Raw genomic sequence first — 18,337 nt, 5'->3', positions numbered from 1 at the left:
CTTCCTTATTGAAGTGAATTAGAAAAAAGCAGGGAACATCATAATTGCCTTTCATTGACATTTGGCCTTTCTTATGATACGAATCATCCCACTGAAGGAAACCATTTTCTTCTTAGAGATATGAAAATAAAAATTGGCTTTGCTTGGGGCATCTGGGTTGCTTAGTCAGTCAAGCATCCAACTCTTGATTTTAGCTCAGGTCATGATCCCAAGGTCGTGGGATCGAGCCTTGCATCAGGCTCCATGCTAAGCATAGAGCCCGCTTAAGATTCTCTCTCTCTCTCTCTCTCTCTCTCTCTCTCTCTCTCTCTCTCCCTCTCTCTCTCTCTCTCCTTCTCCCTCTTTCTCTCTCTCTCCCCTTCCGCCCCTCTCCCCCGTTCATGCTCTCAATCTCTAAAATAAAAATTTTTTTAAAAATTGGCTTTGCTTTTTGGGTTTTTTCCTCCAAGAACACTAGAAAGACCTATTCTAGGCAAACAGATCTTGTTGTCTTGACAACACAGATTGCCAAGAAAATAAGTAAACAAAGCATCTGAATCTTATTTTTAAGAAAACTTGGACAGTACAAGGGAGGGGCTGAAAAGTAAGACTTAAAAATTATCCCACTGGGGCGCCTGGATGGCTCAGTCGGTTAAGCGTCCAACTTTGGCTCAGGTCATGAGCTCACAGTTCGTGGGTTTGAGCCCCGCATCAGACTCTGTGCTGACAGCTCAGAGCCTGGCGCCTGCTTCGGATTCCGTGTCTCCCTCTCTCTCTGCCACTCCCCCTGCTCACACTCTGTCTTGCTCTCTCAAAGATAAATAAACATTAAAAAAAAAAATTTTTTTTTAACTATCTTACCACATAGGACAGCATCATAAGCTCCTGCCAAGGCTTTGTCTTTTCCTTTAGGAACTGTTCCATGTTCTACTCATCGTGTTCACTGAAATATTCCACTCTCCAAACCTTGAACATCCAGGTAGAGAGAGCAGGATAAATCATGCTGATATACTTAATTCATTGAATTCCTTCCCATTCAACAGGAAAGTAGAAAAACACCGGTTGAAAAAAAAGAGAAAAAAAGAAAAAAAGCCTGGGAAGTTTCCCTTCAATGAGCAGTGAGATTATGTTTATTAGTCTCAAACATAAACAACAGCATAAAAGGAGAAGTCGGCAGGGACACAGATGAAGCTCTTCGTTTGTCTTAGATGTGCTACGAGAAAGAAAAAATCAGTGTAATACCCAAAAACATCAGGGCAAAATGTAAAATGCTCTGAACAAGTAGACACATTCAAGGCATATAGGTCAATACAAAGGTGGTCCCAGGATGAGGTTGAGAAGCCTGTACACCGGGACTGATCCTCACTAGTGAGGGGGCTGGATTAGGCCAACTCTCTGAGGTAGTTTCCTCAAGTGTAAAATGGTATTTGGCCGACAAGCATTAGAGATGGTATGTGTGGAAGTACCCAGCACAGTGTCTACCCTATATTGGGCACTAGATAAATGACAACTATGTGCCCAATGAACTGGAAAAGAATGTTCACAAAAACATTACAGTGCTTTTCAAAACTCCAGGAACAGGCAGCTCTAGGGTAATGTAGCAACTGGGTTGGATTCCCAGCTCTGCAACCTACCAGCTGTGTGGCCTTGGGTGAATGAGTGACTTAATCTCCTTATGCCTTGGTTTCCTGTCTGTTAAATGGGATTAATGCTGTAGCCAACTTCTTAGGATTCTTGTAAAGATTAAATGTATTAGTGTATTTACACAAATTACAACAGGGCAGTCTGTTAAGTGTTAAAATATTTGCTCCCATTTGCCCCAGGCCTGGAAACACTCAACACCAAACCTGCTGGTAGAGTTCCCACCATGCCAAGCCACTGGCTTGGGTCACTACACCTTTCTTCTCTGTAAGTTCTCTGGTGTAGACCCGAAGGGCCACTGGCTATATAGCTTCAATTCCCTCCTCACCAAACCCTTTCCCCATTTAAACAAATCATCATTTTGTTACACTCCTATATTAAACCACCCATAATTACACCAGTCTGACTCTTCCCTCACCAAATGCTCTACCAGGAAAAAAGCCAATGAGTTGTAACCCAGTTATGAATGTGGGGGTCACTCTGCTGTTTCTAACTGAATTGTGCCACTTACCTGGTTTAATGCTCTACTTAATAGAGGCTTTGTATTTTTACTTTGCACTGGCCCCACAAATCATGTAGTTAGTCCTGGTCAGATCTGATGATTTCTGGTTTTTAATGTTGATGCATGAGGGGTCGGCTGAGCAATGTTGTCCCATCTCTTGAACCTTCTTACACTGAGACAGAGTGATCACTTCTTAGGCTAGAAAGACTGTAGTTTAAATACATGGGCCAAAACTGACATCAGATGAGAGACTATATTTTGAAGAATAAAAAGAAACTGGTAATTGTGGTTACTACCTGGGAGGAAGAATTACTTTTTACTCTACAGCCTTTAAGAATATTTAATTTTTACTATCTCCATATATAACCTTTCAAATTAATGTAAGATTTTTAATTTTTTTAAACATTTATTTATTTTTGAGACAGAAAGAGACGGAGCATGAATGGGGGAGGGTCAGAGAGAGAGGGAGACACAGAATCTGAAGCAGGCTCCAGGCTCCAAGCTGTCAGCACAGAGCCCAACGGGGGTCTTGAACTCACGGACCGTGAGATCACGACCTGAGCCGAAGTCGGACGCTCAACCAACCGAGCCACCCAGGCGCCCCTAATTTAAGATTTTTAAACATCAACATACCACTTACTGTCTCTATCTTTACAGAGTCTCTTGTTTCCAGAGCGGCTGTCTTTAGCCGGCAAATGCTCCCTATGAGTGGGAGTTGTTTTACGCTGTTTCAAAGAGCTCTGGAGATAAATTATTTTCCATCAGGTTTAAATTTAACGGAGAAAGAGCCAATGATAGAAGCTGAAAAATTTGGTTGGTTCCTTGTTGCTGTTTTGGACTTGAAACAGAGTGGTTTTCCTGTGAACACTGAGGGATAAGATAAATTTGCAAAGCAATAACTGGTTCTGCTTAATGGCAGGGTTGAGATGTGTAAATTAGATACTCTACATATTTGAGTGATAGCATCCGCACACCTCTGAGCTTTAGACCTTTTCTTAATTTATAATCCCCTCATTCATAATGAATTCCTAGACTTGTTATCATCATCCTTCATTTATATAGTTAAAGAGAGAAGAAGTACAGTAATGTAGAAGACAGAAGAAAACAAATACCCAGAAAGTGACTGAAATCTGTTTCTTGTCATTGGTCCAAAAACCATAAACAGATCTTTTCCTTCTTAATTTCCAGTCAAGAACCAACATGTGCTTACAAGCACACACAGGCCCACCACAACCCCCCAGCTCAGTCCAACAAAGCAGGGAAGCTTCAGAAGGAAAATCTAAGTCTTAGAGAAACCTCCACTGACCCCCTGGAGAGACCTGCCGATACCCAGAAGAGCTGATGTCTGAGCATAGGTGCTAAATACAAATTCCTGTGATGATGCAGAATGTGCACAGATCCTAAGAAGATACTGGCAACTTTGCCCAGAGAGAACATAACCTTTAACACTTATAATAGCTTATTAATAAAACAGCTGTTTATCAACAAAAGTTGGTATCTTTTGCTATCAAAAAGGGAGAAAACAAGTATGTATAGTCTAGCAACAAAATAAGACAAACTAATCAGAATGCAGTTTATTGATAAGACAGACATCAAATACATCATTTACATGGAGGGAGGGGAAGTCCAAAATCTTATATTCTGTACAGCGGCCCAGCAGGGATGCTCTCACTAGAGATGATTTATCAAGGGCACCCCATGAGAGGGCAGTTCCTGATGCAGCTGCCGGAAGAGCATCGCGCATCGGTTCCTCTCCTGGGTCTTCCCCAAGGTGTGGTAGAGTCTGGCCTGGAAGTAAACAACATCTCTGATTTGCTCTTTGCAGTCGACCTTTGCAAAATAGTTCTTGGCTTCATTGAGATTCTCAATGGCTGCCTCCAGAGCTGATGGAAAATGGGAAAAAAGCACACATGTTTAACTCAACACTTTGCATACAGTTTTCAAAACTTGACATCTACTTTCATTGGTTTAACATGTACCAGAGATACTTTTATACTCTACTCTTTGAGAAGAAAAAAATACACTAGGGGGAGGTTTTAAAAAAGGTCTTTAGTCCTGATTTCCAGCCTGGTACTTGGTTCTGTAGGGTTAAAATAATCATTCACTTGCCCTCAACCTTCACACCAAGCATGCATGTCAAAGTACTTTAAATACTGCATAAATCTTAACATGTATTTGAGAACTTAAATACTATCCCAAATTTAATGTCTTCCTTCTTCTGGGTCTTAAATTTAATTTTTTTTCTGCAATAGTATTGCATAGCAATCTTTGTATGGTTCCCTACCTTCTGCTTTCTTTGGTGGATCATAAGCAGCTGCTGAAGCCACCTGGCACTTGGCCACCAAGAACATGGCGCGGCCTTTGTCCAGGACAGCCCCGTCGGCCAAGATGGGCTCAATGGCCATGTGGAGAAGACTTAAGGCCTGTTCTGGGATTCCAAGGATGAGCTGAAAAAGAAACATTGTGGTACTGTACCTACCCACACCCACTGCCCACTACAGAAAAGGCTTCATTGCTGAACCTTATTTCCTGAATGGCCATGTCTGGCTTATGTTCTCCCTGACATGTACTACATTTAATATGCACCACACTCCTAGAAAACACTGTATGACAATCTGACTTCAGATTATGATGGATATAGCAGGTAGTAGTTATTCACACTATAGGAAGGTTTTTGTCTTTACAACAACATTCAGAATCAATATCCTTTAGCTTGGTGATTCCAAAGGGTTAAACTTATTTTGCAAGAATCATTGGGAGAAGGGGAACCACTAAAAAATAACTCGAAAGTATACAGTAAAATAAACAAGAAACATCCATTTAACACAAAAGAAACAGTAATGGAGGAACCGAGGAACAAAAAAGATGTAAGAAATATATAGAAAAAAATAGCAAAATAGAAGTCCTTTCAAATCTGTAATTACATTAAATATAAATGAATTAAACTCTTCAGTTAAAAAGCAGAGATTAGCAGAGTAGATTTAAAAGAAACATGATCTGACTATATGCTATCTACAAGGAGACTCACTCTTGGTTAAAAGACACAAATAGGCTTAAAAAAAAAAAAGACACAAACAGGCTGAAAGTAAAAGGACATAAAAGAGATACTCCATACAAACAGTAGCCAGAAGATAGCTGGAGTGACTACACTTACATCAAACAAAACAGACTTTAAGTCAAAAACTGTTACAAAAGACAAAGGGCATTATATACTGCTAACGGGTCAATTCATCAAGAAGACACAATTATAAACACATATACACCAAAGAACAGAACTTGGTAAATTCTACGAAACATTTAAAGAAGAATTAACACCAATCCTTCTCATTCTTCCAAAAATAGAAGAGAAAGGAACTCACTTTGTAAGGCCACTGTTGCCCTAATACCAAAGCAAAATAAAGATATCATAAGGAAAGAAAACTACAGACCAATATCCCTTATGAATACACATGCAAAAATCCTCAACAAATACTAGCAAACCAAATCCAATAGCATATTAAAAGGATCATACACGGGGCACCTGGGTGGCTCAGTCGGTGAAGTGTCTAACTCTTGATTTTGGCTCAGGTCATAATCTCACAGTTGTGAGATCAAGTCTTGCATCGAGCCCCACACTGGGGTCTGTGCTGGCCATGAAGCCTGCTTAAGATTCTCTCTCCCTTTGCCCCTCCCCCACTCACTCTCTCAAGAAAACAAAAAATCATACATCATAATCAAGTAGGATTTATCCCAAGAATGCAACAGTAGTTCAATATGTAAAAAAAATCAATGTAATATACAATATTAATAGAATAAAGGAAAAATACCACATGATCTACTCAATTGATATAGAAAAAGCATTTCACAAAACCCCAACACCTTTTCATGATAAAAATATTCAGGAGTAGAAGGGAACTTCCTCAACTTAGTACCAGTGCATCTATGCAAAATCCACAGTTAACATCATAGTTAAAAATGAAAGACTGAACACGACAGGGATGTCCACTCTCACCGCTGTTGTTTAACATAGTGTTGGAAGTGCTAGGAAATCAAAGGCATCAAAATTGGCAAAGATGAAGTCAAGCTTTCACTTTTTGCAGATAACATGATATTATACATGGAAAATCCGATAGACTCCACCAAAAGTCTGCTAGAACTGATACATGAATTCAGCAAAGTTGCAGGATACAACATCAATGTACAGAAATCAGTTGCATTCTTATACACTAATAATGAAGCAACAGAAAGACAAATGAACTGATCCCATTCACAATTGCACCAAGAAGCATAAAATACCTAGGAATAAATCTAACCAAAGATGTACAAGATCTGTATGCTGAAAACTATAGAAAGCTTATGAAGGAAATTGAAGAAGATATAAAGAAATGGAAAAACATTCCATGCTCATGGGTTGGAAGAATAAGTATTGTTAAAATGTCAATACTACCCAAACCTATCTACACATTCAATGCAATCCCAATCAAAATTGCACCAGCATTCTTCTCGAAGCTAGAACAAGCAATCCTAAAATTCATATGGAACCACAAAATGCCCCGAATAGCCAAAGTAATTTTGAAGAAGACCAAAGAAGGAGGCATCACAATCCCAGACTTTAGCCTCTACTACAAAGCTGTCATCATCAAGACAGCATTGTATTGGCACAAAAACAGACACATAGACCAATGGAATAGAATAGAAACCCCAGAACTAGACCCACAAAAGTATGGCCAACTAATCTTTGACAAAGCAGGAGAGAACATCCAATGGAAAAAAGACAGTCTCTTTAACAAATGGTGCTGGGAGAACTGGATAGCAACATGCAGAAGAATGAAACTAGACCACTTCCTTACACCATTCACAAAAATAAACTCAAAATGGATAAAGGACCTGAATGTGAGACAGGAAACCATCAAAACCCTAGAGGAGAAAGCAGGAAAAGACCTCTCTGACCTCACACGCAGCAATTTCTTACTTGACATATCTCCAAAGGCAAGGGAATTAAAAGCAAAAATGAACTATTGGGACCTCATGAAGATAAAAAGCTTCTGCACAGCAAAGGAAACAATCAACAAAACTAAAAGGCAACCAACGGAATGGGAAAAGATATTTGCAAATGACATATCGGACAAAGGGCTAGTATCCAAAATCTATAAAGAGCTCACCAAACTCCACACCCAAAAAAACAAATAATCCAGTGAAGAAATGGGCAGAAAACATGAATAGACACTTCTCTAAAGAAGATATCCAGATGGCCAACAGGCACACGAAAAGATGCTCAACATCGCTCCTCATCAGGGAAATACAAATCAAAACCACACTCAGAGATCACCTCACGCCAGTCAGAGTGGCCGAAATGAACAAATCAGGAGACTATAGATGCTGGAGAGGATGTGGAGAAATGGGAACCCTCTTGCACTGTTGGTGGGAATGCAAACTGGTGCAGCCGCTCTGGAAAACAGTGTGGAGGTTCCTCAAAAAATTAAAAATAGACCTACTCTATGACCCAGCTGTAGCACTGCTAGGAATTTACCCAAGGGATACAGGAGTACTGATGCATAAGGGCACTTGTACCCCAATGTTTATAGCAGCACTCTCAACAATAGCCAAATGATGGAAAGAGCCTAAATGTCCATCAACTGACATTTGAATGGATAAAGAAACTGTGGTTTATATACACAATAGAGTACTACATGGCAATGAGAAAGAATGAAATATGGCCCTTTGTAGCAACGTGGATGGAACTGGAGAGTGCGATGCTAAGTGAAATAAGCCATACAGAGAAAGACAGATACCATATGTTTTCACTCTTATGTGGATCCTCCTGAGAAACTTAACAGAAATCCATGGGGGAGGGGAAGGGAAAAAAAAAAAAAAAAGAGGTTAGAGTGGGAGAGAGCCAAAGCATAAGAGACTCTTAAAAACTGAGAACAAACTGAGGGTTGATGGGGGGTGGGAGGGAGGGGAGGGGAGGTGATGGGCATTGAAGAGGGCATCTTTTGGGATGAGCACTGGGTGTTGTATGGAAACCAATTTGACAATAAATTTCATATATGAAATAAATAAATAAATAAATAAATAAATAAATAAATAAAGTACATTAACAGGAAGAAATAAAAAAAGAAAAAAAAGACTGAAATCATGCCCCTAAGATCAGGAGCAAAAACAAGTATGTACATTCTTGCCACTTCTATTCAGCACTGTTCTGAAAGTTCTACATGGGGCAATTGGGCAAGAAAAAGAAATGAAAGGCATTCAAATTGCAATGGAAGAAGTAAAACTCTGTATTTGCAGAGTTACATGATCTTATATACAGAAAACTTCTAAAGAATCCTTAAAAACCTGTAACAGGTATTAAACAAGTTCAGCAAAGTTGCAGGATGTAAGATCAATATACACTAGCAATGAACAATCCAAAAATAAAATTAATTTTTAAAATTCCATTTATGATAGCATCAAAAAGAATAAAATACTTAGGAATAAATTTAACTAAGAAACTGTAAGAATTGTACACTGAAAACTAGAAGACACTATTGAAGATATGAAAGAAGACCTGGGGGGCAGGGGGAGCACCTGGATGGCTCAGTCGGTTAAGCATCCAACTCTTGATTTCAGCTCAGGTCATGATCTCACCATTCGTGCGTTCAAGCCCTGCATCGGGCTCTGCACTAACAGTGTGGAGCCTGCTTGGGATTCTCTCTCTCTCTGCCCCTCCCCTGCTTGCTCTCTCTCCTCTCAAAATAAATAAATAAAATAAAAAACTAAAAAGAAGACCTAGGGCACCTGGGTGACTCAGCTCGTTAAGCATCCAACTCCTGATTTTGGCTCAGATCATGATCTCATGGTTCGTGAGTTCGATATCCACACTGGGCTCTGCGCTGGCAGCAAAGAACCTGCTTAGGATTCTCTCTCTCCCTTCCTCTCTCTCTGCTCCTCCCTGCCTCAAAATAAATAAGTAAACTTAAAAAAAAAAAAAAAAAGAAAAGAAAAAGAAATTAAAGAAGACCTAAAAAAAAAAAAAAAGACAGCCTGTGTTAATGGACTGGAAGATTTAATAGTGTGAAGATGGTAACACTCTCCAAATTCATCTACAGATTTAACACATTCCTTATCAAAACTCTAAATACTATTTTTACTGAAATGGACAAGCTATTCTAAAATTCATATGGAATTGCAAGAGAATACCAATAGCCAAAATGATCTTGAAAAAAGAAGCACAAAATTAGAGAACTCTTACTTCCATCCTAATTTTAAATTTACTACAAAGATATAATAATCAAACAGTGTGGTATTATCATAAGGACAGACCAATGGAATAGAACTGAGAGTGCAGAAATAAATCCATACATTAATGATCAATATTTTTGACATGGATGCCAAGACTACTCAATGGGAAAAGAACACTGTTTTCAACAAGTAGTGCTTTGACACCGGGATATCCATATATGAAAGAATAAAGCTGGACTCCTACCTCACGCCATATATAAAAATTAACTCAAAAATAGGGCACTTGGGTGGCTCAGTTGGTTGGGCATCTGAATCTTGATTTTGGCTTGGGTCATGATCTTAGGGTTTGTTTGCTTGGGATTCTCCCTCCCCTCTCTCTCTGCCCCTCCCCTGCTCTCTCCCTCTCTCAAAATAAATAAATAAACTTAAAAAAAATTAACTCTAAATTGATCAAAGACCTAAATGGAAGAGCTAAAACTATTCAAAACCTTAGAAGGAAACATAAGTATAAATCTTTGTGAACTTGGATTAAGCAACAGTTTCTTAAGGTGAACATCAAAAGCACAAGCAACAGGGGTGCCTGGGTGGCTCAGTCAGTTGAGTTCTGACTTCAGTTCAGGTCATGATCTCATGGCCCATGAGTTCAATCCTCATGTCAGGCTCTGAGAGGCTCTGTGCTGACAGCTCAGAGCCTGGAGCCTGCTTTGGATTCTGTGTCTCCCTCTCTCCCTGGCCCTCCCCTGCCTGTGCTCTTTCTCTCTCTCTCTCAAAAATAAGTAAACCAAAAAAACAAAAAACAAAGAACTTAAAAAAAAAAAAAAGCACAAGCAGCAAAAGAAAAAAAAGGATAAATTGGATTTCATCAAATTTTAAAACTTTAGTGCATCAAAGGACATGATCAAGAAAGTAAAAAGACAACCCCGAGAAAAGAACATATTTCCAAATCATATATCTGACAAGGGTCTAGTATTCAGAATATACAAAACAATCTTACAACTGAACATCAAAAAGACAATAACCCAATTAAAAAGTGGATAAAGGACTTAGACATGTCTCCAAAGAATATATACAAATGGCCAAGAGCACACAAAAAGATGCTCAATATCATGAGTTATTAGAAAAATACAAATCAAAACCACAATGAGAACTTTATAGTCAGATGGGTATAATACCAAAAAAAAAAAAAAAAAAGGAAAATAACAAGTACTGGCAAGCACATGGAAAAACCGGAACCTTCATACATTGCTGGTGAGAAGAGATGGTGCAGTCACTGTGGAAGTTTGGTGGTTCCACAAAAAGTTAGATATGGAATTATCATATGACCCAGCAATTCTACTCTTAAGTAAGTCCAAGAGAAATGAAAACATGTAACTACACAAAAACTTATATGTGAATATTAAAAGCAGCTATTCAGGGGCACCTGGGTGGCTCAGTTGGTTAAGCATCTGACTCTTGATTTCAGCTCACATCATGATCTCATAGTTCATGGGATCTAGTGGGATCTAGCTCCAAGTTGGGCTCTGTGCTGACAGTGCAAAGCCTGCTTGGGATATTCTCTCTCCTTCTCTCTCTCAATAAATAAACAATTTAAAATAATTTTTTAAAGCAGCTATTTATAATAGCTGACCCAAATGTCTACCAACGGATGGACAAAATGTAGTCTATCCATCCAATGGAGTATTATTCAGCCATTAAAAGGAATGAAGCAGGGCACCTGGGTGGCTCAGTCGGTTAAGCTTCCCACTCTTCATTTCAGCTCAGGTCATGATCTCACAGTTCATGGGTTTGAGTCCCGCTTGAGGCTCCACACTGATAGTGTGGAGCCTGCTTTGGATTCTCTCTCTCCTCTCTTTGGCACTCTCTCTCAAAATAAATAAATAAACTTAAAATAAATAAAGGAATAAAAGAATAAATAAATAATAAAAGGAATGAAGCAGTGACACATGCTGAACGTCCCATTCAACATGAATGAACCCTGAAAACATCTTACTAAGTGAAGAAGACAGACTACATAAGGCCAGATATTGTATGATTCCATTTATATGAAAGATCCGGAATAGGCAAACCCACAGAGACAGAAAGTAGCTTGGTGGTTAATGGGAGTTACTACTTAATGAGTCCAGGTTTCTTTTCGGAATGATGAAGATGTTCTGAAATTAAACAGTGTTGATGGCTGCAAAACACTGTAAATATTCTTAAAACCACTGAATTGTACCCTTTAAAATGATTAAAATGGTAAATTTTATGTTACGTGAATTTTATCTTAATTGAGAAAAAAAATCACTAGAGCTGGAAAACAGATTAGAGTCCTCTGCTCCTTCCCTAGAGATTCTGACTCCATGTTTCAAGGCAAAGCCAGATATGTAGATTTTTTTTAATGTTTATTTATTTTTGAGAGAAGGAAAGCACAAGTGGAGGAGGGGCAGAGAAAGAGGGAGACACGATCAGGATCCAAAGCGGGCTCTGTGCTCATAGCAGAGAGCCTGATGTGGGACTTGAACCAGGAACTGCAAGATCATGACTTGAGCTGAAGTCGGATGCTTAACCAACTGAGCCACCCAGGTGCCCCCAGATATGTAGATATTTTTTAAATCTTCCCAATTTCTTTTCTTGCTTCTTTTTTTTAATGTTTTGTTTATTTTTTGAGAGAGAGAGAGAGAGAGCATAAGCAGGGAAGAGGCAGAGAGATGGGGGGGACATAGGATCTGAAGCGGGCCCTGCACCAACAGGCTGTCTGGGGCTCAAACTCACAAACCTTGAAATCATGACCTGAGCGGAAGTCAGATGCTCAGCCAACTGAGCCACCCAGGTGCCCCTTTTCTTTCTTTCTGTAAAGTTTATTTATTTATTTTGAGAGAGAAGGAAAAAGCACGAGCAGGGTAGGAAGAGAGAGACCAGGAAGATAGAGAATCCCAAGCAGGCTCCACGATGTCAGCACAGAGCCAGCCCAATGCAGGGCTTGAACCCACAAACCATAATGTAAAACATGATTCGAGCCAAAATCAAGAGTCTGACACTCAACGGACTGAGCCACGCAGGTGCCCCTTCCTAATTAATCTAATGCATGGTTTGGGAAATCTCTGCTTTAGTTAGTAAATTCTCCTAGCGCCAGTGAGTTCAAAATGCATTCATTCAATAAATATTTATTAAAAGCCTATTATGTAGAGGTCCTACTAGGTACCAGAAGATACAGCAAGGAGAAAACAAAGTCCCTTTTCTCACGGCCTTTACATTCCTCAGGGGGAGACAGTAAACAAACATAAAATACCTTTTAACTTCCAAAACCTTTCAATGAACACACAACTTCCTCTTCTTTACTTATCCCCTTGTTAATCAAGCAGAGCTCTGGGCCAGCTAAATCATTAATATGATGCAAGTGTCCTCGATGAATGGGTGCATCCCCTTTATTAGATACACAGCTCGGTATAGCCACCAGGTTCACAGCTTCAGACTTCCTGGAGGGCTTACACAATGAGACTGTATTCCCAGACTTCAGTATTAAGAAGTCAAAGCTCATTATTATCCCTTTCAAAACCAAAAAGCAGTAACAGACTAAGCAGTTCTTGAGCACAAATATGTGCTATAAAAACAGAGATCAGCTTACCTGAGCAAAAGCCAAGTTCAGCACCGTTTCGGAGGCCAAGTACTGTAACCGGTACTCCTTGGAGAGGGCCAGAGCCTGCAGGAGCACAGGCAGCGCGATGGTAGGGGAGGAAGACCGCCAGTATAGCTCGGCCACAGACAGCAGGACACTGCCCACAAAGAGGAAGACATGGGATGAGAAGATCCAGCACAAAGGACCACCTGTAGGAAATGTTCAAGGGACTTCCCTTACCTGATCACCATTTCTGTATTCCTGATTTTCTGACAATGAATCAACAATTTTTGCAAAAGCTTGTGCGCCTCTGACATTTGGTTCTGAGCTTGTAGTACAATTGCTTTTCTGACACAGAAACAAAATAAACAAATGGTTATGCTGATATTTTACCAGGGTTGCAAGTATAGTCACTTTCAGGGTTACAATCTCTACTTCCTCAATTAGACTGTAAACCTCCCAAGGGGAAGAACTTTGCCTGATACAATTTTTGTTAAAAGAGGAGAAAAAAAAGTGTGCATGTGTGTGTGTGTGTGTGTGTGTGTGTGTAAACACGTGTGTATACACCCCTCCCGGCACCCCCCCCCCACACACACACAAGAAAAAAACAAGTCTGGAATTACAGATATTAGAACATTCGTGATTTTCTCTGGGTGATACTTATTTTCTCCCTATTACTCATCTGTATTTTCTAATTTCCTGTAATAAATAGGAAAAAAAAGTTTTTTCCTAAGCTAAAGTTAATAAATTAATCCACACAAAAATAAGAATAAAGCCATTTAAGAACTACCTTATTCTGGGGCTGGAATCTTCAAAGTTTCTTACCTGTATACACCCTCTATGCTGTTAAGAGCTGTGATTCCTGTAACAAGTGAATCAGCCAAATGGTATTTGCCATCATTCATTGCTCTGTCAAACTGTATTTTTTGATCACATAGCATCCATAGCTAATAAAAAAAAAAAATTGACGACAAAATGCAAGTGTTCACCTCGTTATTCAACAGATATAAAAATATTTCAGCATTTTTGAGATTTAAAAATTTTTTATAAATATTTCAAGGATGTAAAAAAGCCCTAAGAATAAAGTAACAAACACATGTGTGCCAATCACCAACTTTGTCAAAACACAACATTTTGATTTGCTTCAGATATTACTGCATACTAACGAAGTCTTTTGCAAATTCCATTCCTCTCTTTCTTTATCCAAAGTAAGCACCTGGGGCACCTGGGTGTCTCAGTTGTTAAGTGTCTGATTTCAGCTCAGGTCATGATCTAATGGTTTGTGAGTCTGAGTCCCGCATTGGGTAAACATGAGCCCCGCTTCTCTCTGTCTCTCTCTCCCTCTCTCTCTCTCTGTCTCTCTCTATGTCTCTCTCTGCCCCTCCTGGGATTCTCTCTTTCTCTGCCCCTTGCTCACTGGCGCCTTCTTTTTCTCTCTCTCAAAAACAAACAAACAAATAAATAAATAAAACCAAAGTAAGCACCTGATTTGGTGTTTATCATTCCCATTCATGTTTTTATACTATTACAGCATATATTCTTACCCTTAAACAATATATGGTATGATCTTGTAGGTTTTTAAATTTTGCAGAAAGTAAATACCGCTATACTTTATGTATCCTTTGACAACTTGCTCTTAAGCTCAACAGTATTTTTCTGGGACTTACACTTGTTTGTGTGTGTGTGTGTGTGTGTGTGTGTTTTATTCAATATGAAATTTATTGCCAAATTGGTTTCCATACAACACCCAGTGCTCATCCCAACAGGTGCCCTCCTCAATGTCCATCACCCACTTTCCCCTCCCTCCCACCCCCCAGACTTACACATGTTAATACAAGTAGCTCTAGTTCATCCTTTCCACTAACGAATAGTTCTCAATTATACGAATATCTGTTCTCACAATGATGAGTATTTAGGTAGTGCCAATTTTTCACTCTTCTGAACAATGCTGCAATCAACATTCTTGTGCATCTCTGCTGGTGCAAGAGTTTATGTCAGGTCTACAGCAAGCAGTGGAAACACGGGTGGAGGACATACACAACTTCAATTCCATACAGTGCCCATTTGTTCTTCAAGTGGGTTATACCAATTTATACTTCCCACCAGTAATATCCTTGCCAACACTTGGTACTGTCAGATATTCTACCTTTGGCCAATCTGACAGGTATGAAATATCTCATTACTGTTGTCTGGTATTTCCCTGACTGCCAGCCAGGCTGAGCATCTTATCATATACCTATTGGCCATATGTTTTTTCTGTGAACTGTGAATTGCCTTTTTTTTTTCTTCAACAGCTAGAACTGTCACCAAAACTGTTCCATTGCATTAGCACTGCCACAGAACCACCTTAATTCTTTCGTTCCCACATCATCCTTAGGTGCTATCATCTCCCATCTTCTATCTTATGTGCAGACCACCTTCCCAGCTGGGCACTTTGAATTCAGATCATAGCCTGCTGAAGGCAGCGATGAGGCCCAAGCACACTTCACATGCAGAGGGGCACCCACACTATAGCTAATGCCACGGAGCCAACAACCTGTGGGAGTGGCAGCCTCAGTGACCAGCACTAGGAGACTCCCAGGCCATGGTCTCTTAAGATTTCAAATTCTCTAATCCATTGAAGACTAAACTTGGAAAGGGAGGGAAGAAGAAGGGGCTCCTGTAACAGGTTTCTCAGCCCCATTAGAGATAGATAAAGTGCAATAAGGAACACAGGGCCTGGGACTGCTTTATAAAATTAATTCAATTCCCTCTGGGCACAACATCTTCCCAAAGGTTATTTAATTCTGGGAGGAAGAGATTAGAGTTGCCAAGTAAGAGACACAGCACCAAACTGAGACCTAATTCTTGATCTGTCCATGGACATGGATGATTTTCTTTTCTTATTTCCAGTTAGAGATATAAGGAATACAAACTTAAAACTATGAAGACAGAGAGAAAAAAAGTTCCCTAAATAAATCTTTAAATCTTGTATCAGAGTTTATTTTTCTGCCTTTTTTTTTTTTTTAATATTTGCTTATTTTTGAGAGAGGGAGAGGGAGAGAGCGAGTGAGCGCACATGTGCATGCACGCAAGTGGGGGAGGGGCAGAGAGAGGGAGACACAGAATCCCAAGCAGGCTCCAGGCTCTGAGCTGTCGGCACAGAGCCCAACATGGGGCTCAAACTCAAGAACTGTGAGATCATGACCTGAGCCAAAGTCAAACACTTAACCAACTGAGCCACCCATGCATCCCTCTGCCTTCTTTTTATTTTTTTAAAGTTTATTTATTTATTTTGAGAGAGAGAGAGAGAGAGAGAGAGAGAGCAAGTGTGGGAGAGGCAGACAGGGAGAGAGAGAATCCCAAGCAGCCTCTGTGCTATCAGCATGGAGCCCGATGCGGGGCTCAATCCCACAAATCCTGAGATCATGACCTGAGCCAAAATCAAGAGTCAAACACTCAAACGACTAAGCCACCCAGGCGCCCATTCTCTGCCTTGCACAGAGCTTAGAGGCTGGTATGCATCTATATTGACCTCAATGCACAGATGACACAGAAAGGAACCAAGACACAAGAAACCGAGAGGAGGCCTTAAAATATTCCACTCTGACAACAATACAGTAAAAACGGTCTCCTCGGAAATAAATCGGATGCCATGCAAAAGTTAGATTACCTGGGCATGCTGACTATTCGGCGGGAATCGTTCCTTCAAGTGCTTCAACACTTCCGAAGCTGCGGCAAAACAGCCCTAAATGGAAACACACGAACTGATGAACACACCTGTGTTGAAACTACATCTGCTACGCCACTCACAGGATGTTGCTATGATTCACCTGCTTGTGGTACAGCACCCTAGAAGACATGAAGCAGAGACTGTCATACATCAGGGGGTCATTTTTTTTTTTTTTTTTAGGTTCTAGTATATTTTGTTCATTAAAAATTTTTTTTAAATTTTTTTAACGCTTATTCATTTTTGAGAGAGAGGGAGAGACAGAGAGTGGGTGGGGGAGGGGCAGAGAAAGAGGGAAGCACAGAGTCTGAAGCAGGGTCCAAGCTCCGGGCTGTCAGCACAGAGCCCGACGTGGGGCTTGAACTTACCAACCGTGAGAATATGACCTGAGCCAAAGTTGGATATTTAACTGATGAGCCACCCCTTAAATTTTTTTTTTTAATTACACATGTAATGAATGTATGTTCACTCTAGGAAAAAAACTTACAAAATACATGTAAACAATAAGAAAAAGGCCAATTTTAGTTTCACCAAAGATAATCACAGGAATGTTTGGGCACATATCCTTCTAAACTTCTCTTATGCACATAAATAAAAACATACACATATTCTAAAAAAAGGCATACGTACTATTTTTGTACATTACCCAGAACACTGTTTACTACATGGTAGGCATATTTTTTGACTGAATCAATCTTTCCAGTGTTAACAAATACAAAGTTATATCATAATAGTATTTTATTAGGTAAATGAACTATGATATATCTAAATGACCTCCTAGTTTGGGATAGTTTGGTTGTTTCTAATTTTTTCTATTTTAAGGATGCTACAGCGAATATCCTGGTGCACACATCTTTGTGTAACTGTCCACTTGTCCAGTCCTTTCCTTAGGATAAGACCTTTGAAGTGGAACTGGCTGGTCAAATGGTAGGCACTCCTAAGCCCTTTGATACACATTGCTAAATTACCCTCCGGAAATGTACTGAGAACTTTCATAACAGCCTTCTATGTCTTTCTCCTACCACAATTTTTAAGCGTTGCCTATTTGATTGGTGAAACTAGTATTTCACTGTATTAACATGCATTTCTTTAATGACTAGATTGAAAATTTTTCACGTTCTCTGGTCATTTATATTTTTTCTGTGAATATATATTCATCTTTTTTTATACCCTTATGTTCCTGCAATGTTTCTTATTGACTCCAAAAGCTTTTCAATGTGTCCTAATCCTTTGATTAGATGATATACCTTCTGTCTACATAGAAGCTCAGTTAGACCAAAAGTGAACTTTCATTTGAAGTAAATTAAGTAGAAATTACACTGAATTATAATACAACGTGAATAATCTTTTTATTCTTAGGACTTTTAACTGGCCAGTCTTGCCAATGATTTCCATTGACTGCCAGAGGGAGTTGGGCATGTGGATCGAGGTGGGTTCTCAAAACTTTAGGCCAAGTAGAGAGACACACATTGCAGTATCCCCCAAAACACCCCCACTGCGACCTGCCTCTCCTTAGGCTGGAAGAGGAATACCAGATGGTCTAGAATCACACAAAAAGAGCAAGAGGCTGGCTGTCTTAGTACTTCCTCTGAGTTACAGGAGGAAGGTCAGGAACAGCAATTCAGACCCTGTAACTTTTTTGTAGGTTCACTCACGCCCAAGTCATGGCCATACCAAAGTACAGCAGCACCCAGTTTATTTGGAGGTC

The 18,337-nt window shown here is 39.7% G+C and overlaps 1 protein-coding gene across 1 annotated transcript in view; it reads right to left on the bottom strand.

Moving 5' to 3' along the window:
• Positions 1–3,681: 3,681 nt before the first annotated feature.
• Positions 3,682–18,337, bottom strand: part of ANAPC5 (anaphase promoting complex subunit 5) — a 45,257-nt gene continuing 30,601 nt past the window's right edge. The window contains exons 12-17 of the mRNA XM_047828668.1: positions 16,573–16,647; positions 13,746–13,867; positions 13,161–13,268; positions 12,930–13,077; positions 4,407–4,569; positions 3,682–4,005 (exon numbers count right to left, since the gene is read on the bottom strand). Coding sequence (XP_047684624.1) covers positions 3,794–4,005; positions 4,407–4,569; positions 12,930–13,077; positions 13,161–13,268; positions 13,746–13,867; positions 16,573–16,647 — 828 coding nt within the window. The 3' untranslated portion in view covers positions 3,682–3,793. The remainder of the gene's footprint in view (positions 4,006–4,406; positions 4,570–12,929; positions 13,078–13,160; positions 13,269–13,745; positions 13,868–16,572; positions 16,648–18,337) is intronic.

The sequence above is a fragment of the Prionailurus viverrinus genome, chromosome D3, assembly GCF_022837055.1.
Source record: "Prionailurus viverrinus isolate Anna chromosome D3, UM_Priviv_1.0, whole genome shotgun sequence".
Taxonomy (NCBI): domain Eukaryota; kingdom Metazoa; phylum Chordata; class Mammalia; order Carnivora; family Felidae; genus Prionailurus; species Prionailurus viverrinus.
The sequence above is the reverse complement of the archived record's forward strand: the minus strand, read 5'-3'. Positions and strand labels throughout refer to the sequence as shown.